Source organism: Pogona vitticeps, chromosome 5 (assembly GCF_051106095.1).
Source record: "Pogona vitticeps strain Pit_001003342236 chromosome 5, PviZW2.1, whole genome shotgun sequence".
NCBI classification, from domain to species: domain Eukaryota; kingdom Metazoa; phylum Chordata; class Lepidosauria; order Squamata; family Agamidae; genus Pogona; species Pogona vitticeps.
Window position 1 is genome coordinate 8,860,335 of NC_135787.1, and position 25,087 is coordinate 8,885,421.

The 25,087-nt window shown below is 40.1% G+C and overlaps 1 protein-coding gene across 2 annotated transcripts in view; it reads right to left on the minus strand.

The window, feature by feature from the left end:
• Nucleotides 1-612: 612 nt before the first annotated feature.
• MOB1B (MOB kinase activator 1B) overlaps nucleotides 613-25,087 on the minus strand; it is a 33,168-nt gene continuing 8,693 nt past the window's right edge. The window contains exons 1-6 of one of the 2 annotated variants that reach the window (XM_073002081.2): nucleotides 13,394-17,603; nucleotides 12,605-12,771; nucleotides 9,605-9,698; nucleotides 8,590-8,723; nucleotides 7,353-7,516; nucleotides 613-5,911 (exon numbers count right to left, since the gene is read on the minus strand). In XM_073002081.2, the coding sequence (XP_072858182.2) occupies nucleotides 5,834-5,911; nucleotides 7,353-7,516; nucleotides 8,590-8,723; nucleotides 9,605-9,698; nucleotides 12,605-12,771; nucleotides 13,394-13,491 (735 nt within the window). In that variant the 5' untranslated portion in view covers nucleotides 13,492-17,603 and the 3' untranslated portion in view covers nucleotides 613-5,833. Of the gene's footprint in view, nucleotides 5,912-7,352; nucleotides 7,517-8,589; nucleotides 8,724-9,604; nucleotides 9,699-12,604; nucleotides 12,772-13,393; nucleotides 17,604-25,087 lie in introns of those variants that run through there. The other variant, XM_073002082.2, reaches the window with a different exon arrangement.

Consider the following 25,087-nt stretch of genomic DNA (forward strand, 5'->3'; position numbering starts at 1 on the left):
CTTAATTAGGATTTAGTTAAGGGAAAAAATTAAGAGGGACTGCAGAAGAAGATAACAGCCAAAGGGTCAAAACATATACTTCTTTATTTGCAACTGAACCCTGAAGTCAGATTTATAGTTCTGCCCATGTGAAGACATTATTTTGTTTTCATTGTGTCCGGGTTAACTGTAGTGTTAATGCTTTGATGCAAGCATGTTCTATTCTGAAGTCACAAATGTAGTTAGGTAGATCTTCCTTACAAAGGCTTAGCCCATAATCAGATAGTTAGCAAATGGTCCTTCCTACTGGATTAGAATTAAAATACCTAGTATTAACTGTTCTAAACCTCACAGTTTTAGACAGAAATCTATCTATGTCTTTCAAAGAGCACCAACACTGCTCTCCCTAATGCATTCAGATTAGAGCTACTACTGTCCAGCACTGAAAGTGGAATCAAATTCTGTTGTATTTTCTGGTGAGCCACAGATGTGCCTCTACTCTACTGCAAGAGTATTGGATAAAAAAGCCATCCCTAATGGGGTCAAAGAAGGGCACAGCGTTGGGATAGCCATGTCTCCCCTTTTGAGGACTGCAGTCCTTTGCCAACATTTCAGCATCAGGAGGTAAGTAAATTGAAGGAGATCAGGTTCATTTTATTGCTATTAGATCTGTTTGTAATACAAGTAGTTCAGAAATCCAGATGAGGTAATTACACATAGTAATATGTACGTGGAATGCTCAGATGTGTACAATGCACAGATACATGGTGAATGTCCATCTAGGAAAAAAAATCTGTAAGGATGAGAAGGGGGGAAAAGGCAATCATGGTCAAACATAGCTATTTATTTTTCTTCTTATAAACAGCATTCAGTTCCTTACTGAAAAAGCCTAGAATTTATATATATATATATTTCATCCCATCACTTACAACAATCTGTATATATTATTTACATCTTTCGAATACATGTGTTGCAGAATTTCAGACATTCAACTTTTTAAAATCAAAAAGGTGTTTTCATTTCAAACAGGTATAGATCAGTAATGAATACAAACTGAAGTAATATTGGCACAGTCTGCTTACAGTACAGGTCTGTATGTTGCATTTAATATTCTAAGTCTTTTGTGCAGCTGCTTTGAAGCTTTTCAAAATGCAGACTTGATTACAGTGTTGCATTTCCAATATCTTTTTGCTTCTGGCAGGCACTCACAGCACCAGATTTAGGGTGGAGACCCTGTTGACCTCATGCATAAAGGCAACTCCCATTAACCAAATAGCAGGAGTTCCAATTCATTCAGTCAGAAGATTCAAATGGCAAGACTTTTGCTGGACTGTACTATTTCAAAATATACATGCAGAGGGAGAACTACTTGTTGAAATATTACACCAGAGGCAGTATTCCTTGAGACACAAAATGCTCAGAAAGATGATGGATTAAAATCTAGCCTTACAAAATGTGTATGTATACTGCCCGTTTGCCTGTCTGTTGCAGGCTGAAACTGTACAGTCCAGATTTTATCTGCTTTTGATCAATGTATAAAACTTGCCTCATTCGGACAGGAAGCTGCAGCCCACATCAAGAAACCATCAAATTCCTGTGTGCTTCCTCCCTGTAAGAAGAGCACAAGTAACTGGCCCTACATTTTTTCCTAGTCTCCCTCCACCCCACTATCTAATCAGACCTGCCAGTAAGTAGCAATTAGATGGATCTGCCTGCAGTCTGCATCTAGGAAGGTTACTGGAGTAGCATTTCTCAAGTATTTTTTCTCCTCCACTGCATGGCAAAGATACTGATTCTCATGGCAACATTTAGCAACACGACATCTGCAAATAAATGTATTCAAAAATAGAACAAAATGACCTTTCAAAGATTTGTGTTCCCAAATGACCTAGTTATACATGTACAAAAATAATAAGTACAGTTTAGTGGCTATAAAAATTAATTTCCCTTAAAAATACAGTAATCTATGGAAACTATTGAAAAGGACAGTGCTTGTAGGGGGGAAAGCAAACAAAGCATTTTAAAATTTGACTACAATTGCAAGGAATTCTATTTTAAAATAGGAAACTATGTGTACAACTGATAGAAAAAGGTTACCAACTAAACTTTTACATAAATGTAAATATTCACTCTAAAGTCACTAGTGGTTCTAGAAATGCAGTCTAGAAAACTCAGAATTCTTAACTACTAAAAGAAGTGTAACACAACTACCACCTCCTGCCACAAATGTATTAAGAAATATGAGAGTGTTGCAGCTGAAAATATTGGCAGATCCACCTTCATGTTAAATCATAAGAAAGAAAACTGATTATCTAACCTATAAGATAGCATCCCAAGGAGGAGAATAATATTGGCTGGTTTAAGATGTTCAAATGCTCAAATTTGAAAAGCTATTTTAAAAAAAGTAAAACTTCATACGTATGGTAATCCAAAGCAAAGCTTAAGAAAAAAAGGGGGGATGAGAATAAAGTAAGTGATGATACAATAGCAGCAAATTGGTCTTTTCCCCGTGAAGAGAGATTTCTGTTCCCAGATATTAGCAGAGCGTCCGGTAACTACAAATACTCAATGTTGCATAGTAAGCAGTGAAAGAAAATTTGTCATGAATTCACAAAAAAGTTTCCTTTTGCAAATTGTTTTCTCTAAAGCACAGCTACCACTAACAATAGAATGTGGAACATTTTAATATTTGTGCAATCAACATGAATCCCTGACATGAATATGCAAAGTAGGCATATAATTTCTGCAGTCAACATTTTAAAATTCTGTTTTAACAATGTGAAATCTTCTCCATCCGATCAGTCAGTGGCCTAGGAAAGCACAACACAACTGGTTTTATTGGCCTTGCATCTAATTTTTCAATAATCGGTTTTGCTCAGTTTCATCTAATTGAGGTAGGTAACCTCCCTTGAAGTTAATGAATATATTACAGAAATAAAGGAACATGGTAATAGTTGGCATGAGAACAAAGCCAGTTCAGCCATTTGAAGCTCCAAGGCTATTCCTTCACAATGAGAGGGGGAAATTATAATAAATGACTGGGTGTGACTAAGAAGTCTGTTCTAGGGTTCATTAGGCCTGAATAGCCAACAGTTAATATCAAATAGCAATCCACTATCTAGCAGAGTATCCTTTTAAAATTAAAATGAAGATCCAGGGTATTATTTTATCTTTTAATCATTCTATGTTCCTTTCTTTTAATGATTGTATGGCCAAAATCCTGTTGTTTAACACAGTAAGTTAGACCCACTAAATCAATGGGAATTTGTTAAGTCAGATTCTCCATAAGTTGCATTTGAATCAATGGAATTTATGGAGAAGTTGACTTACTAAATTTCCATTGATTCAACAGACCTACTCTAATGCAATGTAGTACTACAGTAAACAATAGGATTTTGACCTGTGTTTAGTTTTTAAGAAACTTGTTCAGCTGAAAAACCTAGACATTTGAGCTTTCATTTTAATACATCCTTAAACAGTAAATTACAGTACTTATTCAAGACCACACACACACACAAGATATAAAAAGTTTCCAATTAAGAAATAAGGAATACTCCGTTTAAACAGTCTTCATTTTTAAAATGTGTTTGTTTTCAAGTTTAATACAACCAGCCAAGTTTAACCAACAGCACTCTCAGACAATGATCTCCAAGCTTTTATTATCTAATGAGAAAATAGGCAATGAATTCAGACTGAAATTTGTATTAATTCTTTCCTCCCAATGAGAACTTGAAACTTAATATCATGTGTTTATAACCTTATTCTTTTTCATCACAGTCCCTTAAAAAGGCTACTTCAAGAATTATGATTATGTAATACAAATATTTATGGCCAATGTACTAACTACAATCCCAAAGTAAACACTGTTCAAAATACCCCAAGACTCCCAGTTCTAGAAATTTCATCCACCACTTAAAAAACAGTTCTCTTTTAGGGAAGATTAAAATTGAAGCAAGGTAGAAGAGCAATTTAGTAAGAATTATTCCTGCTTATATACTGCTTATCTGTGCCTGCCTGAACTTTCATTAGACCTGACATATACAATAGAACATGTGGGGGGAAAGGTATGTGATAAAGCCATGTTTTGTGTATATAATATTACCCAAATTGATGTTTTAGACCAGTGGTCCCCAACCTTGGGCCTCCCGATGTTCTTGGACTTCCAAGTCCCAGAAATCCTGGCCAGCAGAGGTGGTGGTGAAGGCTTCTGGGAGTTGTAGTTTAAGAACATCTGGAGGCCCAAGGTTGGGGACCACTGTTTTAGACAATTGCACAATTGTCAGTCTGTAAAAATCAGGACTTTTTGGGTTTAACGCTATAGACTGAGAAGTGTAAACTTCCAAACAACTTGGGCATGATTCTGTCATTATGCTACTATAACATTCTGAAACATTCTACTCCAGACTGATTATATGAGAATATCTCTTACTGATTTTAAGAGAGGGAAAAAGAGATGAGAGGGGAGAGAGACAGAAAACATCAAAATCAAAGTGACTAAGTGAATATATCTAAATCAGGATGTGGGTGGGTCTTTTTTTTCCCCCTGACAACCATCTGTCAGATCTTCTTTGATTTGGATCCCAGCACTGAGCAAAGGGGTTGGTCTCCATGGGATTATAGGCCTCTTTCAACCCAATTATTCTATTATCTAAATCAAGAACAAAAATTTAACTGTATCCTTTAGTTCATAACAATATGGATGCATTTAATTATTCTATCTTTGTAGAATTGAAATTGCAAAGGGACAAAGTGGTCAGAATGAATGAAATGGCAAGTACTCCATATGAAAAGGGGATTGAGACAGTCTGTTATTTAAGGAAGGACAAGCTAAGAAAGTTGTACTCTTTAGTGAAGTGGGCTTTTCCCCCAAATTTTAGAATGAGTACTGTGGATTTATTTACAAGCTTTTAAAGGCTGTGTATTAACATCGTGGCTGTTCCTGTGACCAACTCCTACTTCTAATGCTGATGCTTCTGCAAGACTGCCAATTTATCAGGCAGGAAAGTTTACACTACAATTTGACCTTCGTAGATCATCAGCATAAACTAACTAGCTGGTCTAAATTAAATTTAATGTTTGTACAACCAATGTAAGCAACAAAGGAGAGAGTGGTCAAGACTATACTATCCTTGTTCTTTCATTCATGCAAAACTTATTGGCTGGGTTTTTGAGTAGTACATTTTTAAAAAAAAATCAGCCTCTCACTCATTCCCTCTTCCACAGCCTGCATTTGTCTCTAAAGGCATTGCATTATATTAAAAGCTGGAGATCATTGGTAAGTTATGGCTTTTTAAAAAAAAAACTTTTACACATATTTATTTATATATAACACGTGGTAGTAAATATCCTGGGTAACAATTTCTGTATTCTATTTCCATCAATGTTCTTTGTATGTGCTTTGTACCTCAGAAGAGAGTCTGCCAAGGCACTTAGAGAAGGTTAAGTCTTTTTAAGGATCTTCTGAGAATGGGCTACAACTGGCAATGCAGAACCCATAGAACCAGCAGTGTCACATTTCCCAACAAGCATGTTATTTTCCTTTATAAACACACATCTTTTTCTTTTAAAAAGTACACAATGAACAATAACAGAAAGCCATGTCTCTCACACTAAAAGACAAAGAAGTTCCTCTAATAAAAGCACAGAAAAGGATCTAGGTTTCCCAAATAAATGCAGAACAAGTTTCTTTTTCTTTCTAAAACCAAAAAAATTAAAAGGCTGCAACCCTCCACATATTTATTCAGGAGTAGGTCCCATGGATATCAACTAGTGTGTAGAGAATTACAGCCCAAATCCCTAAAACACCACATGCCTGCTTAAATAAACAAGTGATTCTGCACAGATACATTTCTGCTTATCTGTCCTTTGAAGTGAGTTTTTCAATCAGTTCTTGAAGTGGAGCAAGTTCTCTTCTGTCTATAAGGTTAAATTCCTGTGAAAGGTAGAAATAAAACATCTCAGTTGAATGTTTAACTGGAGACTCATTAGTTACCAACAGTGTTACTGTAACTCAACCAAGGGCAAATCACAGTGGATTATGCTAGGAAGGAAAACAGCCAATCAAAAAAGTTAAATTATAAGCACGGACAATAAACATAGATGGTTGTTGTGGGTTTTTCAGGCTCTTTGGCTGTGTTCTGAAGGTTGTTCTTCCTAATGTTTCGCCAGTCTCTGTGGCCGGCAGATTCAGAGGACAAGCACAGAAACTGAGATTATAAGATCCCCACCAGAATGGGGAAAGTATAGAGTACTAAATGGTCATTGTGGAGAAACACATTCACATAAAACAAGAAGGTATTCCTCTCAACTCATATGCAGATGGTCAAAGGTAATCTTTCATGGGTCGATGGGATGAGCTACATTTCCCTAGATAGATCTTAGAAACACTCCTGATGCACTGGATAGGTACTGTACAGAACTTACACTTGGAACTGCAGAGATAGTGAAGTGCCCACAGTATTTTATCATGTTGGGCCATAAGTAAATTAATGGCCGAATATTTATGAATACATCCAATAATGGAAATCTGTAGACGACATATGATAGAACTCCGTAACAGGCAAGCAAGGACAGGGCACCATTTGTGCTTCAAATCATCACATGCCTGTACTGCAATAACCCGTTAAAGCACATGCTGCCTGGTATTTAGGTAATTCTCCATCCAGGTCACATTAATGGGAACATACTTGTTGAAATCCTATTACTTAGCATAGTAAAGTCATGCCTAGAGTAGATACCTTGAATCAGTAGGGAGTTGATGAGTCAACACTTCCGTAACTTCCATTAAACTTAATAGACCTATTCTAGTTGTGGTTTACTAGATTAAATATCAGGGTTTCAGTCATTACATCACTAAGACAGAAGGTGACTATTCAAGTATTTCACCCTAAAAAGACAGGCCCATTATGGTTGCATTACTGTGGCTGTGGTTTTGTCTATCTCTACTCTCTTCTCCACATAAGGCTTCCACCATCTGTGTACATATGCAATATTTAATACAAACACACATGGGATTTGGTTATTGTGGGTTTTTCGGGCTTCTTGGCCGTGTTCTGAAGATGGTTTTTCCTAACGTTTCGCCAGTCTCTGTGGCCGACATCTTCAGAGGACAGCAAACCCACAACAACCATTAGATCCCGGCCGTGAAAGCCTTCGTGAATACACATGAGATTTATTCTTTAAATGACACTGAATTTAACTGGGAATAGGGAATAACCGATCCACCATGACGACAACCATAAGATCATGATAAACGAGAACTGCTTTGAAAAACAGAAAGGTTCTTGTTTTTGCAACCACAGGCGTCATCCGATGCAACGAGGAACAGTTTCATCTTGCACAGAAATATCACAGTGACTCCTGTCTTAATTTACCTGAACGAAAAAGATAAAGTGCTTGAAGGATGTGTTGAGATGTGCCTCTTCTTGAAGCTGGATGACTGGATCAAAGTGCTGGTGATAGATGTGAGCATACACTCTGAAGAGTCGCTTTAGGATGGTCTTAGCTACCGACATGAAGTTCTTTGGGAAAGGGACGCCTAGAAATCAACAAAACAAGCCTTCATTTTTAACATTCCAGTACTATCACACTCAGGACTCCTCTAGATGACGGCTCTTTGTTTATGTCTCAGCACAGAAACAAGAGAAGTACCAGGATACGACCTTATAAAGGCATGGACGTCTCTAAAAAGTACCCCTGCAGGAAGCATAGGAAACCACCAGATGAGTTCCTATCAAGCTCATGAACTAGTAGAGTCCATCACAGACTTGCATCCCAAGTTTTCTCTACAGAATTACATCTGTTTAAAATTGACTGTTTAGCAACACCAGCTAACAGAGTGAAGGGGTGCTGAAATAAAGTGGTACTTGTGCTACTCCTCATTTTGCTCTTTCTTCAGGAAAGAAAATATATATTGTTGTTAAATATTAGAAAAAAGCAGAAAAAATATAATCACTTACTTAAACAACAAATTACTCTCTCTTTTATTTAAAGGTAAAGGTTGCCCTTGACAATTTGTCCAGTCATGTCCGCCTCTAGGGCACGATGCTCATCCCCGTTTCCAAGCTGTAGAGCTAGCATTTGTCCAAAGACAGTTTCTGTGGTAACGTGGCCAGCATGACTAGACACTGAATGCCGTCACCTTCCCACCAAAGTGGTACCTATTTATCTACTTGCATTTTTACATGCTTTCAAACTGCTAGGTTGGCAGGAGCTGGGACAAGCAACGGGAGCTCATTCCGTCACGTAGATTCAATCTTACGACGGCTGGTCTTCTGACCTTGCAGCATAGAGGATTCTGTGGTTTAACCTGCAGTGCCACCACATCCCTTCTTTTATTTAAGGACTGTTAAAAACTAGAAAAGTTTTAGCCCACACAATTACTCTTTTTTGGCAAGGTTGAAATGAGCTTTGAAAACAATGCAACCAAATTTAAACATTAAACAGCTGCTTGCTTTTATATATGTATTTCAGAATTTGGGGGGGCTTCCCCTTGTTGAAGGCATTTTTGCCCCCTTTGTCTTTAGAAAAATACAGATGACCATAGTTTGTAAATTAAACCATGCAACCTTTGTGTTTAAAAAGAACAATAAAGCCTGCATTTAAAATTACCTATTTTGGAAGGAAATAGCGTTTCATCATCCAGCTGATCCTGAACCCAGGTCATCAGGTAATCAATATACTTTGGTGCTGAACATTTGATTGGCTTCTTTATGTTTGTCCCATCTGCCCAGTGGTATTCATATCTGGAAAACAAAGAAATCCCTTCAACCATTATTTGAGATGTATGTGTACTAAGTAAATATTTTTTCTTTTCATCTTGTTTTTAACAGAATGCCATTGAAGGGGGAACTACATAGGTGCTGCTGAGGGCTTGGATAGCATCACATGATCATTCTTTTCCTTTAAGATGCAAGTCACCAAATGACCCCAGTTACAAGTGTGTCCAGTTTTAAAAGGGGAAGTTATGTGGCAGGAGAAGTGGCCATTTAAGAAACTTGTTCAAGTCTTACAAATTAAAGGCTGTGGTTTCTTTTACTGATTCATTCATCTCATATTTATTCTTCCTCTTCTCTCACTGCCTTGAACCTCCTGGCGCAGTGGTTAAGACTGCTCTACTGACTCCGCTTTCTATTCTTTCCCAGGTCAGTAAAATGACTATCCAGCTCACCACGGGTGGGGGGGGAGGGGGGAGAGGGAGAGACACAACGACAATGTGTAGCCTGCATAATTAACTTGTAAACGGCCCAGATAGTGCCTTAAGTGCTATGGGGTGGCATATAAACAGCACATTTTGACTTGCGTTTTGCTTTCAGCAATTCCTAGTATTATAGTTGTAGAGATCCGGGGGGATGGTGTGTGTGTGAGTAGACCCAGGTAGAAAGACCTTGCAAAACTCTGCATTTTGCCTTTGTTTCCACATGAACATTAATCGTGTTTATTCTCTACCGCCCTCTCTCATCTACACTTCCCCCAACAAATATACGTATCTGCATATAAATCTGCCAAAACTTGGTATCAGGCTCAAACCAAAATTATGCAAAATAGATAATCGTTTCTCTCTGCAGAACACTATGTTTTATATTTCAGTTTTAATGGTGCATTGAAATGTAGCAAGACACCTTACTTTGGACCTGCAGACATCACTGGGCAGCTCTCCTCTGTGCAAAAGTCTGTAATTGTCCCATAAAGCATGTTGATCTGATTGAAGAAATCCACAGCTACCCAAAAAAAGCACATTCTTTTTAGTAGATAACCTACAAACTGTAAGAAATTTATCCAGACAAAACAAAAATATAATGGCAGCTTAAAAATTAAGTTTTATATTCTAAGGTGTACTTTCACGGATAAATCCACTTTGTCAGACATGTTTACCACCCCAATTCTAGTAAGTTATTTGAATATTACGGTAACAATAAAAAGAAACGACTGCATTATTGCTACCATCCAAACTGGGAAAGGGCAATTACTGTTCACTTTTAATATGATAAAACTGATTCTCTTCCACTGTTTGTTATCTATGTAGTGCTTTTTTCAAGAGATTATCTGGCGACTTACTGACCCTGAAAACAGGCACAGCTGTGCAGCTAGTCTTGTTTTAGTTTGGATGCAGACACAACAGCAGCACTGTGGGATCTGTAACTTTCTACAGTCTAACTGCAGAAGGACGGATTATGACAATTTCAATGCCATAAGCATTAACTCTCTATCCAGATCTGGTCTCCATTTAGCAGAGCTGATTATCTACTTCAGTTCTGGCCAAGGAACATCAAAATTACAGTTCCCCTGTTCTAGATGTTTACTGTCAGTCTGCTATATTCAGCTCAAAATGAAATGAAGAATAAACTATTCATCAAGGTATTCAAAACTGCTCTGCTGATATTCATGCCAAAATGGTACTTTCATCCTACCACATATGAAAGGACCGTGCAGCTGTAAGAAGTTGCCTTTCTGTGTGAATTGTACGGACTTTAGACAAGTACAGTTTCTCAGATTTTCTCTCTTAAGCAAAACAGGGCAGCAAGGTTTACGGTGCCCCTTTATCTAGGGCACATAATTCCTCCCTAGAATGCAGAGCTGAAGAGAAGTCTGAAATACTCTCATACAGGCATACCTCGGTTTACATACATTTTATGTAATTTTCGGTTTACGAGCCAAAATCCATAAGAAATAATGCCTTGGTTTGTATTTTTATGGGGGTTTTCGCTGTACAAAAAGGATGCATTGCACCTGGAGGTTTCTAGCGCCACCCCTGCTGCTACGGCAATCCGCGTTTCAGTTTACATAATTTCCGCATTACATAACGTCCCAGATGATGGATTAATTTCGTAAACCGAGGTACTACTGTACAGTATATATATAGGGGCTGATATTAAGATGCTGAAGTTTCGCTCAAGGCCACACAAAGGTAAAGACATTAGCGGAGATTTATCTCTAACCTTTCCCTAAGTCCTTCTGTCAGGCCTGGCAGAATCTCCCTCAGGATCCTTTCACCCCCAGGAAAGTAGTCTCAGTTCAAGTCTAACCTCAGCAAGCCTGGATTTCAGAGTGTTTGGTGTCAAACCCGTGTCCTTTATCCTCCCTTGGAAAGTGTCAGAGATAGGTTCACAGCTAAGTCCTCTTCCTAGGTGTGTAGTGTTCATTTGAGAGGCCAAAAGCACCGGCACCAACAACTACAGTGGTGCCTCGCTTAACGAGTGCACCGTATAGCGATGTTTCCATATAGCGATCCCTTTTTCGGGATCGCTATACGGAAACATACCCAATCTTCGCAATGGGGAAAACCCGCATTGCGAAGATCGGGTATTGCAGCGGCCATTTTGGAGCCGCCGAACAGCTGATCAGCGGTTCCAAAATGGCCGCCGGAAGCCCGGAAATGGCTGCCGGCAGCCGTTTTTGCGCCCTGCCCTCGCTTAGCGAAGGCGCGAAAATGGCTGCCGGCACCTGGAATCCTCGCTGAACGGGTAAGTAACGAAGGTATTGGAACGCATTAAACGAAGTTTAATGCGTTCCAATACCTTTCCCCTACCCGTTTAGCGATGATTCCGTATAGCGAGGGTTAATCCGGAACGGATTAACCTCGCTATACGGGGCACCACTGTATAAGGTTGGGTGGAAGTGGCACATTCAAGCTCTGGTCCAGCCTGTGCTTCCAGGGCTAGGACCAGCAGCATGCCTCAGGTTCAGGCTCCTCTATTACATAGGAGCTGGCAAATTGACTTCTGCCAGGTAAACTGGGCACCCGAAGTGCCAAGGGTTCTTCTGTCAGTCCAGCATGTTACTCCAAACCATCTCTTCTTCCTTCCCTCCAACAAGTCTGTTTCTCATTTTATATCATCTCCCACAGGGCTTCTCAAAGCTGATTTCTGCATCCAGAGCCTATCTCTTCTCTGGGGTCCTGAGAGTCCTTTCTTGTCACTGCATGATTCCCCCTATTTAAAAATATCACTTATTGCATAGATTCAGCAATCTTGTCCAACCATAAGCAGAGAGTCCCTGCTCTTTCTCATCTTCTACAAATGAGTTTACATTTTAAGTGCATCTCTAAGTAAATAATTGCCTCTCTTAAGATCTCTGATTCAGCAAGAGAGCTGAAGAGTGAGAGACGAGTTTGTGGCAACCATAAATACTGGTAATCTAGTAAGCCAAACCAACATAGGTAGACCTTTAAATGGCTAAATGGTGCATCTAAAACCACACTCTTATTTAAGGATAACTGCCCCTATGTTATGTTGAAGTAAGGCTGCAATTATGTACCTGCTACACCATGGTGTATTCTCTTATCCCTAAAAGTCAAGTGACTTCTTGCCACTGCTAAAGGTTAGGCTTTCGGCTACCAAAAATAAATGTAATAATTGCCATTGCCAAGCTTCTTTATGTTAACAACAAAGTTAGAAAAAGCTGTACTCTTGGTCAACAACTGTCAGAGCCCCATAGCCAGCACGACTACTGGCTGGAAGGTTCTGGGACTTCTGGTCAAGAAAACTACTTTTCTAAGGTCAGGCTGACAACCTGAGGGAACAGTCTATCGTGCAAAACACAAAAAGTCAGTTGCCCACCCCAGCCTTTGCAGCAGCCCATATTAGTGTCCAAAACCAAACTGAAGGGAAAATGGAAAGTTACTCACTGTTCACCGCAACCCATTCATTGAGGTCTTCACCCTCAGGCAGCATAACAGCCATCCGCAGGTTGCCACTTCCAAGGGTGGCCTCTGCATGCTTCAGCAGCTCATATTGATGGGAGCCTTCAGGAATATTCTTCTTTGGTTTAAAAGTCTTAGAAGAACGGCTACCACTGCAAATCAGGAAAAATATTCTGGTGTCAGTGAAGTTTGTACATGCGGAGGGAGGGGAACCATTTCATGAATTGATTCCTTTTGGTTCTGGCCTCACTTTACTCTCTTATAGGCAAAAAGCGCTTTCCCCACCATCTGCTACTAAAATGAACCATTAAAATGGGGATGGAGGTAAAAACTGCCATATGATTAATCTGCTACATATCGTGGAACATAATGTACACTCCTATTACTTACTACACTCAAACAATATATAATAGCATTCCCTGATGGGGATAGTATTTACTTCTCCCCCTACATCCGAGGCTCTGAATCAGTCTGCAACATCACTCACCCAGAAAATAAACGACTGTTAACAGGAACATTCAGAATCGTTAAACTGAATATATAGCTGTTTTATAACTTAATGTCATCTTTCTGCTGTCTGAAGAACACTAATTCTTAAACAGGGTGTGGTTGAGGAGATCAGCATAAATGCTAATGACAAATTTTCTATGAAGGTTGCCAGAGTTATACAGGAGACACTTTTCCACGCTGCAATCCCACCAATTTATTATTTTAATTGTTAGTTGTATTTATATGTTGCCTTTGCTCCTATGAATTCAAAGCAGAATACTGTACCTGGCTCTCCTTATCTCCACATCATCCTCACAACAGCCCAGTGAAGTAAGGCAGGTAGGGAGAGAGCTTCTGGCCTTAGGCGAACTAGTGAGTTTCATTGCTTAGTGGGGACTTGAAACTAGACGTCCTAAGCCCAAATTCTCACTCCAACCACCACTCAGTCATAACATCCTTACAGAGTCTTCAACTGTGTGGTACTGAGCTACGATTGATATGTGGAAGAAGCTATGTTTGAATGAGGCCTTAATCTCAGAATAAGAGAGGAGTAAGGTTTCTATAGCAGAAAGAATTCCAAATATATGCAAATAGAGAGAAATGGACAAATGGGAAAGGGGACGACAGCTTCACTACAGGGGAAAAAATCCAACCAAAGAGATAATGTTAAGCAGTCGTATGCATACACATTCCTTTAAAGCAGGTGTGGGGAAAATACAAGACTGTAGAAACTGCCCATCCAGCTTGCAAGCTCCTGCTTGAATGAAGCTTGTTCTACTTTTATTTACAATCAATAATCAAATATAGGTGGATATTTAAAAGTATGTATGTTTTTAATTCCCTGCATAGACCTGAGCTGTGCTATGCATACTTATTGTGCTGAAGCTTACATCTAAGCAGACAGGCATGAAACTGAATTGTGTTAGGTATGCTTGAAACTATACACAGGCAAAAGAAACAAAACCAAACGTAAGCAATGCTTTATATGCGTGGTGCAGAAAGGTCCGAATTGCTTGCAGTTATACGAGGTCCTGGCATTTTAGTTCCAATTACTCAGCTCTTGCCGTTGCCCTTTATCCGTAGCCTGTACAATGCTAGAACGGGGTCCCTGAGATGCTTTCCCAACTAGAATTGTAGTTCCCAACTGTGGATTGGTGCTCTGTCCACAACTGTGGTTCTGTAAGTGGCTATCTATGCATTTGTGCATAAGGGGAAACACTTGTGAATTTCTTTTCAAATATTACACAGCAACTTATGTTATTGATCATCATCTATCTTGGCCAATATGAAGTTTGGATGCTTCAAGCCATTAAGGCTCATCCTGTTCCTGCCATGCCCTTTCCACAATGCATACAGTCAGGTGTGCCTTGGCTATTTTCAAATGTTTCTGTGTGAAAGATATTGGCAGCGATGCAACATCTTACACAGGGCAAGGAAAGCAAAATATATTTATGGAGAGGTTTGCAAAGTGTCTAGTCAGCAATTCAGCATGACATTCAGTAGATTATTGACTGAAAGCTCTGGTTCAGTTTCTCAAACAGAGACAACAAACCTGTTTGTGTTCTTTGGCCCTTGCAACTCCAAAAAGATGACCACTAAGAACCCTGAACCTTGATAATAAAATATCCTAAACAGCTAAAAAGAGTGATCCAGTTCCTCTACACTCCTAGATAACAGGCAATAGTCAAGACTGTTTGCCTATTCATTTGTCTTGGAACTTGAGAAGTGAAGTCAGGGCATGAAATCACAATAACAGAATTTGCTGTTTAAACCACACAACGCCAATGATATGTGATGTACAGAGTTCAAGATTAAGAATTTCTGTCACAGCATGCAATAAAAGTACATTGCACATGTTTTTTTTCCAGACTATACTGTACAATTTTACAGTACAGGTAGAAAATTTTTCGTGAACTTTTTTCTCCCCCATAGGAAAGCATGAAGCAGTCAAATTTTGACAGCTGTCAAAAGTTGGTGGGGGAAAAAATCAGCAAAAATTAACAAAAAGTCAGATCAAAGCCAAATTAAGTTTGCACCCGTTTTAGAAGGTGCACTAACGATTCCAAGCATTTAAAACAGTTTTTGAACCTTTTAAGACACACTTAAATTTGCAAAAATGGACATCGCAAAACCATTGAAATGCACTGAATAGGCTTCAATGCATTACAATGGAGGAAACATTGTATCGCTTAATGATGTTTCCTATGGGTTTTTTCACTTAAGGACGGCAATTAACCGGTTTTCAATGCATCTCTATGGGAAAACGCATTTCGCTTAATGATGTTTTCCCATAGCGATGTTTTTTTTAACCAATTAATATCGTTAAGCGAGGCACCACTGTATGAATTCACCCCATATGAGAAGCCTCCTCTATCAGAAAAAGCGCAAACATCTTTCTTTAATATCCCCCCCCCAAATATATAAGGAGATTCATTTGTGACATGGGACAGGATTAGGTCTGGTACTCTGTACCCTAAACATGCACTCCAAATACAATTGTGACAAATTTGAACTGGCCTGTCTCAAAGGTAATTTTTGTTTCTTTTAAGAGTTTTTAATTTAATAATATTTGACTATGTTATAATCGGCATAAGCACTCCCTTGGCATAGTATAAAAGACCACCAATGTCCTTTGGAGGTCTGTATAACTTAAATGTAAACTTCGCTTTGCTGAATAGCGAGATTAAGTTCTATAGGATGATAAATATGAGTGGGAGTTCAACTTGTGCAACTCAGCTTTCATTGAGCTTTAGGCCACATCACTACTTTCTAAATAATCTAATGTGTGTTACAATGGTATATCAGTTTATTACTTAACACTCATTCCCTTCAGGTGACTGACCAAAGGAAGCGATCACTCCAAATTTATGCAGAGTAATGCATGCAGAACTCGTATGTCTATTTAATTCTACATAGTGCACTACTGCATGTATGTACATGTCACATGCAGCATGCATGCAAAACCACACATTTAGAAGTGCTGTGAAGACTAGATATTTTCATTGTCTGTTTGGAAGATAGGAAGCTACTTTGTACTAAGTCAAATCTTAGATCTATCCAGTCTTGTTTTGTTCAGGCCTTCAGGTGTGATGTTTCTTATCTTGAAAAGGTACTCCCTGATTAACTTAATGCCCAACTTTGGGGAGAGGGGTTGTTTGTTTGTTTTTTAAACCAGACAAAACTAGTAGCTTCAGAGTGGAGTAACAATTGCTCTGAATTTCTAGCGCCAATAATGTTTTTCCCCCTTTCTAGTTACAAGGCCATCTGACAGAGTTATCAGCTTTTTCTAAAGATACCTTTATATTCCCCAGCACAGACTGCTCAGGCTTGAACTGAACAAGTAAGAACTCACACATAACATCTGCCATTAGAAGTATATAATCTAAGAGTCACAACACGTTTTTAACCCATGGAGTGAGCCTGGTTTCTTTCCATGTCCACAACACGAAGTACAGAGATCTATTTAAAATACCAGTATTTTGACCCACTGCTGTGAGCTTTACCATAAAAGGGCAGAATGCATATTTATTGACTCGAGTAATAATTTGCCCTCCTTAAGCACATGCACACATGGGCAGATTATTTCATGATGCTATAGATTTTAGCCAACAGAAAAACAAATACCATGCCCTACAACTGTAGACTGCAAGAACTAAAACTATCAGTCATTATTGGACACCCAAAATCATGTTTCCTACAATTATCCAGGTTATTAAATCAATGTTCATCGACTACATCTAAAGTCTATTTCATCTGAAAAATCAAACTCAAAAAGCAACATCAATGTGCAGTCAGGCTGGGACAATGACCGTTTTCAAGCCATTTTTTAAAGACAACTGGCTATTTTTAAAGCTTGTCTGCTGAGATCAAATTTATTATTCCTGCTAGGGTTCTACAGAACTCACAGTAGAACAGCTTCGCTTATGATTTTTTTTATAGAATTTGGCTGTGGAGCCAAAGGTTGGGAGTTCAATTCCTCACTGTGCTTCCTGCGAGCAAAGCCCGCCTGGGCGGCCTTGGGCAAGCTGCAAAGTCCCATACTGCTCACAGAAGAAGGGAATGGTAAACCACTTCTGAGTATTCTCTACCTGAAAATCCCTAAAAAGGATCACTGTTAAGTTAGAAATGACTTGATGGCAGATGATTATTATTAATTGTGTACTGTATTTTCAACACTGCATACCACGATGACATTCCCCTGTCCTCCTATGATGCCTACTATTTCCCCCCCTACTATCTTTTACAGTGGGGTCTCGACCTATGGAATTAATCCGTATTGGAACGGAGTCCGTAGGTCAAAAAGTCCGTAGGTCGAAAATGCATTCCCCATAGGAATGCACTGAAAACCTATTAATCCGTATCGGGCCCAAGAACCCCCCCACACACACACACAATAAAAATAAATATTTTAAAAATCACCTTACATTTTCCAAGTCTTCAAGGGGTCCCCCGCCGCCGCCATCGCTGCTGTTGGAGGACTCTGAGGGCTTCGGCGCGGCTGCCAGAGGCCTCTCAGAGGTCCCCCGCTGCAGCCATCGAGGAGTCCTGGGAGTCTTCCCACCGCCACTGCCACCAGGAGCCGAGCCACGCTCAGCAACCCCAGCCATGCTTGGACTCCCGGGAGTCCAAGCATTGCTTGGGTTGCCCGGCACGGTGCGGCTTCCCACCGCCACGACCACCAGGAGCCGAGCCGCGCTCGGCAACCCCAGCCATGCTTGGACTCCCGGGAGTCCAAGCATGGCTTGGTTTGCCCGGTGTGGTGCAGCTCCCAGTGGCGGCGGCGGGGGACCTCCGGATGCCTTCCAGGCAGAGAAGCAATGGAAGGCATCCGGAGACCCCCAACCCACCCTGCTGCTGCCACCGCTGGGAGCCTTCAAAGCTCTGAAAGGGCTTCCTCCAATGTTGGGGGGGGGGAGCCTTTTGAGAGCTTGGAAGGCAAACAGGCAGGGAGAAAAAGGCTGGAAATTTGAATTTCCCGCCCTTTCTCCCTGCCTTCTTGCCTTCTGAGCTCTCAAATGGCTTCCTCCAATCTCCAGCAGAAATCTCCGAAGCCACGAATGCAGGGAGAAAAGACGGAAAATTCAAATTTCCAGACTTTTTCTCCCTGCCTGTTTGCCTTCCGAGCTCTCACAAGGCTTCCCCCCCCAACATTGGAGGAAGCCCTTTCAGAGCTTCGAAGGGTCCCAGCGGCCGCGGCAGCAGGGTGGGGGTGGGGTCTCCGGATGCCTTCCATTGCTTCTCTGCCTGGAAGGCATCCGGAGGTCCCCCGGCACCACTGGGAGCCTCGCCGCGCCACCCCAGCCATGCTCGGACTCCCGGGAGTCCAACCATGGCTGGGATAGCCAGGTGTGGCTCGGCTCCTGGCGGCGGCAAAAGGAAGACGTGCCGCGGCAGGCAACCCAAGCCATGCTTGGATTCCTGGGAGTCCAAGCATGGCTCGGGTTGCCTGGCGCGGCGCAGCTCCCAGTGGCGGCGGGGGCCTCCGGATGCCTTCCAGGCAGAGAAGCAATGGAAGGCATCCGGAGACCCCACCCACCCTGCCGCCGCTGGGAGCCGCACCGCGCCGGGCAACCCAAGCCAAGCATGGCTTGGGTTGCCCAGTGTGGTTCGGCTTCCAGCAGCGGCGGCGGCAGCAGGGGACCTCCGGATGCCCTGCAGGGCTTCTTCGTCGCCATGGGAGGCATCTCAGAGGTCCCCCTCCGCCGCTGATAGTGGCTCCGAAGCACTATCGGTGGCGGGGGGGGACCTCCAAGATGCCTCACATGGCGGCAGAGAAGCCCTGCAAGGCATCCGGAGGCACAACCTACGGCCTGTGGCCTGGAAGGGGGAGGCGGGGAAAGCACCAATTTTGAATTGGGCACTTTCCCCACCTCCCCCTTCTGTCTGCAGGTTGATTCTCCAACCACAAGTCGAAGTAAAATTTTGCAGCCAGAGAAGTCCATAGGTCGAAAAGTACATAAGCGGAGCCATTCGTAAGTCGAGACTCCACTGTATTTCAGAAATACCTAATATGCTCCAATTCACTATCCTGAACAAACAGAACAGCTTAGCCCCCACTTCTCTTTGAGTTTATGCAACAAGTCAAAGTTCTAAATTCTAACTGATGCAGTACACCTCTGGGCTACTCTGCTGTATTCCTTCTGGTATTGACCAAACAGGAAATATGATTTATCAAAAGCAGCAAATAATATTTTAATATTTCAACCACATGATTCAATAAATAGGTATCTGATTTGTAACTTCTTACCACTCTTAACTGTTGTTAGGGTGAAAGGAAAATGGAAAAATTGGTGGAAGAACAACATGGCTGACTAAAACACTGAAGAGGAGCACTCCACAAAACTATGTCAGGTCCCAAATGAGACATTCTAAAGTGGATCCATCTACTGACAAACAAGATGCCCAGCCTTTACTACTCTTGTAATCTGAGTTTCAGAGCTGGACAGCTTAGGGATACAGCAAAGCTACCTCAAAGAATAGCACAGTTACTGCTACAACTTTGATGTAATGCCCATTTCATGTTAGGACTACAGTTACTGCTGGATTATCCTGCATTATGCTGATGCTTCTTTAAACAAACAACATTCCACTGTAGTACTGCAAAAGCACTGACAATTATGGATCCAAATACTCTGCTCTTCCCTTCATCCAAGAATCTCTTTTATCCAATTACACAAGCAATCCATCTCTTCCTGGGTGCCAAAAGTACAGCCAATAAACAAGATTCTAGCTAAACAATCATCTTAAATACTTCATTTTAAGGTATTAGGGCACAATATGTTCCTACCAAAGCAGTGTTCTACACACTTTCCTTTAAAAACTTACTCTACCCACAGATAGCTACTACAGTGGTGCCCCGCATGACGACCTCGATAAATGACGAAACTGCAAGACAATAATTTTGCGATCGCTATGGCGATTCGCAAAACAGGCATTTCAATGGGGGAATTCCGCTTCACAACGATTTGGTCTGTGCTTCACGGACCGTTTATTCACAAGACAACGATCTTTACAGCTGTTTTCCAGACCCATGCTTTGGAAGATAGCGATTAAACACAGCTGATCAGCGCTCGCAAAATGGCTGCCCTATGGAGGATCTTCGCAGGACGACGAGGTATTTTCCCCATTGGAACGCATTAACCGGTTTTCAATGCATTCCAGTGGGGAAACTGTTTTTGCATGACAATGATTTCGCTGTACAGCGATTTCAGGGGAACAAATTATCGTCGTCATGTGGGGCACCACTGTATCTTTCTAGGATTATTTGTCAAAACATGGCAACTGTAAACACACAGATTCTTAGATTTTCTAAGATTATCATGAACAGAAAGTGGGTAAGAAATCAATATTTAATATTCATTTGAGCTGGACCATCTTTTTTCCACTTAATCCATTTATTCCCACTGAAATGTTCCTCTGCTAAATACAAAGCTCATGATTTCTGTTAAAAATGAAAGTACTTCCTCCTTCTCTTTTACACACATATTAACAGGAAATGCATCTGCCTGCTACTGATTCTCCCCCAATTATCTATACTGAACCACACTTCCTCTTTTTGTCTGGCTACCCAAAATAAAGGTAGAGCAAAGAACTTTTTTTCAGTACAATATAATCAGAAACCTTGGGCTATTTTTGTACATATTTAGTAACTGCTACATTCCATTTCTAAATTATTCTGATTCCAGATACAAAACATGTAAATAACTTAGGTCTCTGGCTGCAGAGCCAGAGTTTGGGAGTTCAATTCCCCACTGTGCCTCCTTGAAAGGGGCTGGACCTCAATGATCCATAGCATCCCTTCCAGCTCTGCAGTTCAAACGATGATGTTGTTGTTGTTGTTTGAAAGATACTTCCTGGAAATAGTTTAAACATCAATTATGAAAATACCAAAATATGTGGTTTTATTTTTTCATACAGATCTCGTCAGCTTTCTTTGCTGATGAAACAGAATTGTTTTGTTAACAATTCTGACTTAGCAATAATCAAAGTGGCTCTGGCAAATACAGTTCTCATGGGCTGCATATGCACACTATCCAGGCTTTGGCCAAGTAGTAAGGGTTTTCACCACAGGATAACTGTACGTATGACACTAATACACTGGTTGAAATCCTACTGTGCAGTTATGCAAATGGCACATTGCCGTAAGTTAAGAAATCACTATAGGCATTATCTGAATTGAGTAATTCAGTATGCAAGAGATAGCACCTACAGAGATTTCTTAACTTACAACCATTCCCTTCAAAAACATTTGGTCTATATAGTTTGTCAGCAAATACCTGGCAAATCTTAAAATATATTTTAGTCACTTTCTTAATTGCTCCTGATGTTGAAAACCCCTTCAAAAAAAAATAAGAGAGAAATTAAATTAAATTCGGAATGTCAAGAAGAGCAATTATTACAGCTACTCTTATATTCAATGACTGCTTGAAAATTTAGTAATATGTATAAAAACTAAACTGTTAAGTTAAAAATCTGTCTTACAATCATGAGAATACATCTGTGTGAATCAACTTGCACACAGAGATCTGCTATTCTAAACATGCAAATTCTATTTGGCCATCATGAAAAACTAATCTGAAAATTTTCATCTAACCCATTTTAATTAAGATCTAAGCCAGTTATTATCACTGCCAACAAACTCCCAGTATGTTACTGTATATTGCAGAGGAATTTTTTTCTATCTTGATTCTGTTTAATTATGTGATTAACTCACAGGAGAAAAAGTTACTTTACTCTCTCCATGCCATCCACACATTTAACAAAACAAACACATTTTATTTGTTCTATTTATATAAGACTAGCATTGTTCCTTGGGGAGCTTTAAAAAAAAAGAAATAAAATATTTTAGAAATATGATGCACCATAAAATTTTCCAGCAGAGAAGAAAAAGTAAGAAGCATGTATGGCATAAACTGTGGTTTGGAGCATTAAAATCACATAGGATTTGGGAAAATAAAGTCTTAATCAAGCAACAGAACAACAACAAAGGGATGAGTTAAATCTCTCCAAGAAGAGTTAGATTGCCACCACTCTGCACGTTCTCCATGGCAGCAATTTGCTTCACTTCACTTGATGGAACATGAAGAACAGGGCATCTGAAAAGGATTTCAAGGCTCAGGTAGGGATATGTGAAGGAGGATTATTTTTCAAGTGTCCTGGTCTTAATCTTAAAGATTAAGAGCAGCATTTGGACTCAGAAACAGACTTTCTTCAATTCTGTAATCACTCCTCAGCCATGCTGTATATTTTCTCAATCTTATACAATTTCAACATCCTTCCCTAATTTCATGCAGAGAGATTTTTGGAAACAAAAACAAGTCAGACCTGATTCTTTGAACTAGGCTGCCATCATCATGAATGCTTCCCTATGTGCAAAGCAGCTGTACTCCAACTGAGAATAAGTCCAAGCCATCAATCCAATGTTCTTCTAATCACAATGTTCTGATGTTACCTTTCTCTGAACTTGTTCCAGTTTCTTGATATCCTTCTTAAAGTGCATCATAATTACATCATAGCAAAGGTTATCTAGCTCAGCATCATGTTTCCATAATGACCAAGTTGCTATCTCTAAGAAAGGTACAACCAGAACATGAAGTCAATAGTTATATCTTGGATTTGCTCTCCAGCCTTTAGATTTCAGCAGCACAATGCCTCATCATGTCTAATAGCAACTAATAGACTCATCTTCCATTATTATCCATTCATTTCTCTTTTTTGTTTGAAAAGCCACTTAAGCAATTGGTTACCTCCACATACTCTTGTTAGTTAGGCATCGTTCAGTTTCGAAAGACTATGGTAACGTGCTCTGTAGGGAGGACTTGGAACAGCGTCTAGTGTGGCTGAGAAGGCCAATTTGAGAGTGACAATCCCTTCCACACTGAAGACAAATGCAATCTGCCCCCTGTCCAGCTCCCTGATTTTGTTGCTTTCGTGACTGCCTTTTTGCCTCAGCCTGCTGGACAAGGGTCTCTTCAAATTGGGAGAGGCCGTGATGCACTGCCTGCCTCCAGGCTGAACGATCAGATGTCAGGGTTTCCCATCTGTTGAGGTCTATTCCTAAGGCCTTCAGATCCCGCTTGCAGATATCCTTGTATTGCAGCTGTAGTCTCCCTCTGGGGTGCTTTCCCTGCACTAATTCTCCATACAGGAGATCTTTTGGAATCCAACCATCAGCCATTCTCACAACATGCCCAAGCCGAAGTAGACGTTGCTGTTTCAGTAATGTATACATGCTCATTCTAGGACTACTCTATTTGGAACTTTGTCCTGCCAGGCGAAACCAAAAATGCATTGGAGGCAATGCATATGGAAGGTATTCAGCTTCAATACAATTAATTCGTTTGTCAACACAAATTAATTCAATACTCTTCTATGCATGCTCTTACTATATAGCATATAAACTATTTCTACAGCATATCATGACTAACTTCTCAATATGAAACTTGGACACAGGCATAGCCTCGTGCACTGTGACATCCTATGGAGGAACAGCTTGCTCTTTAAGCAAAGTGAAAGAAAACAACAAGAAAGAACCATTCTGGGTGTCTCTGGACAAAAGAATAGAATAAATGAAAATGATAAAGAAAGAAATCCTCAACATGCACTTGCCACCTTGTTAATTAGGTACAATTTGCTACCTAATGGAATTTTATTCCAGAGTAAGATCTCAAAAGGATTCTGGTTGCTATATAGTTGCATACCAATAAGAACTGGTGCGTTAAAAACATGTTATGAATTAGACTGACAAAGCACAAAATCTGTCTTTCCTACTCAATAGAACATAAGGCTCTGAAAAATTATTTCAGAATTCATTCACTGTTGTGAATCATAAACACTTAAGGCCCTTGAAAGAAGACATTAAGAAGACATTTCAATTCAAGGATGGAACCGTATAGAAAACGGTGATGAAGAGGAAATCAAGAAGACAGGCAGAAATTAGGAAGTTGGTAACTGAAAAGATAAGAAATAGGAAGTGAACAATGAAAATTTTATATTCATATTTTGTGTCTAAGTGGATGAAATACAGAACATTCAGGAACTGTAACAAGCTCATTACATTTTACAATAGAATACACTTTTTAAAAGCAATATTCTAATGGCACAGCTTGAGGACTTTACTCTGAAGTAAGTCCAACTATGTAAAATAGCAATTATTCCCTAAAAAGTATGCTTAGGATGGTAACCCAAGCATAAGATCTGAACATTCAATTCTCTGACTGTAATCATGAAGCCATCTCACTTTTCTGCAAAACAATATTTATGTTACCATTGGAATAGTTCCTAGATTACTTAAGACCACGTTTCCTCCTGTTCTTATGTGCTGTGTTACAGAAATGTTATTTAGACCAATGTGAGTGTTTTCAATTGCAGTTTCATTACATTTAATTACTGACTATCAAACTACCCTGGCAGCACAGTAGCTCTGAGACAGAGATAACAACTTCTTGGAGGTGTCAAAGACACACCAGTATAGTAAATCAATTTAAAGGAGCCAGCTGCTGCATAGAACCCTTCTAAGCAAATACATGCTCCTATTATGCTGTATTTAAGTTTATCATAACCCAATGCCACAGTACAGCACACTTATTGTAATGAAAAATGAGCTGGGTGGAGAATGAAAGTAGATAGCGCCAGACATTTTTTGTTTGTTTGTTTTATAAGGAAAAAGCAGAAAATAAAAAGTATATAGCATTCACAAAACACAAAGGGGAAAATTGCAAATGGCTAATGATCAAGCTCATTCATTTCAATATTGTCCACATCAATTATTAGTAAGTATTCATGGTTTTAGGTACTATCTTTTGCAAGACAAAACTAGAGATCCCTGGCATGACCTGGTGGTCTCCCATCTAAGTACTAACTAGGCTAAGAACTGCTTAACTATGTCCAGAGTGTACGGTGGTTCTAACAACTACACATCCATAACATCAACTACCGGTAAGTACAGTAGCTGTTTAAACTCAACGCATGGACATTTCA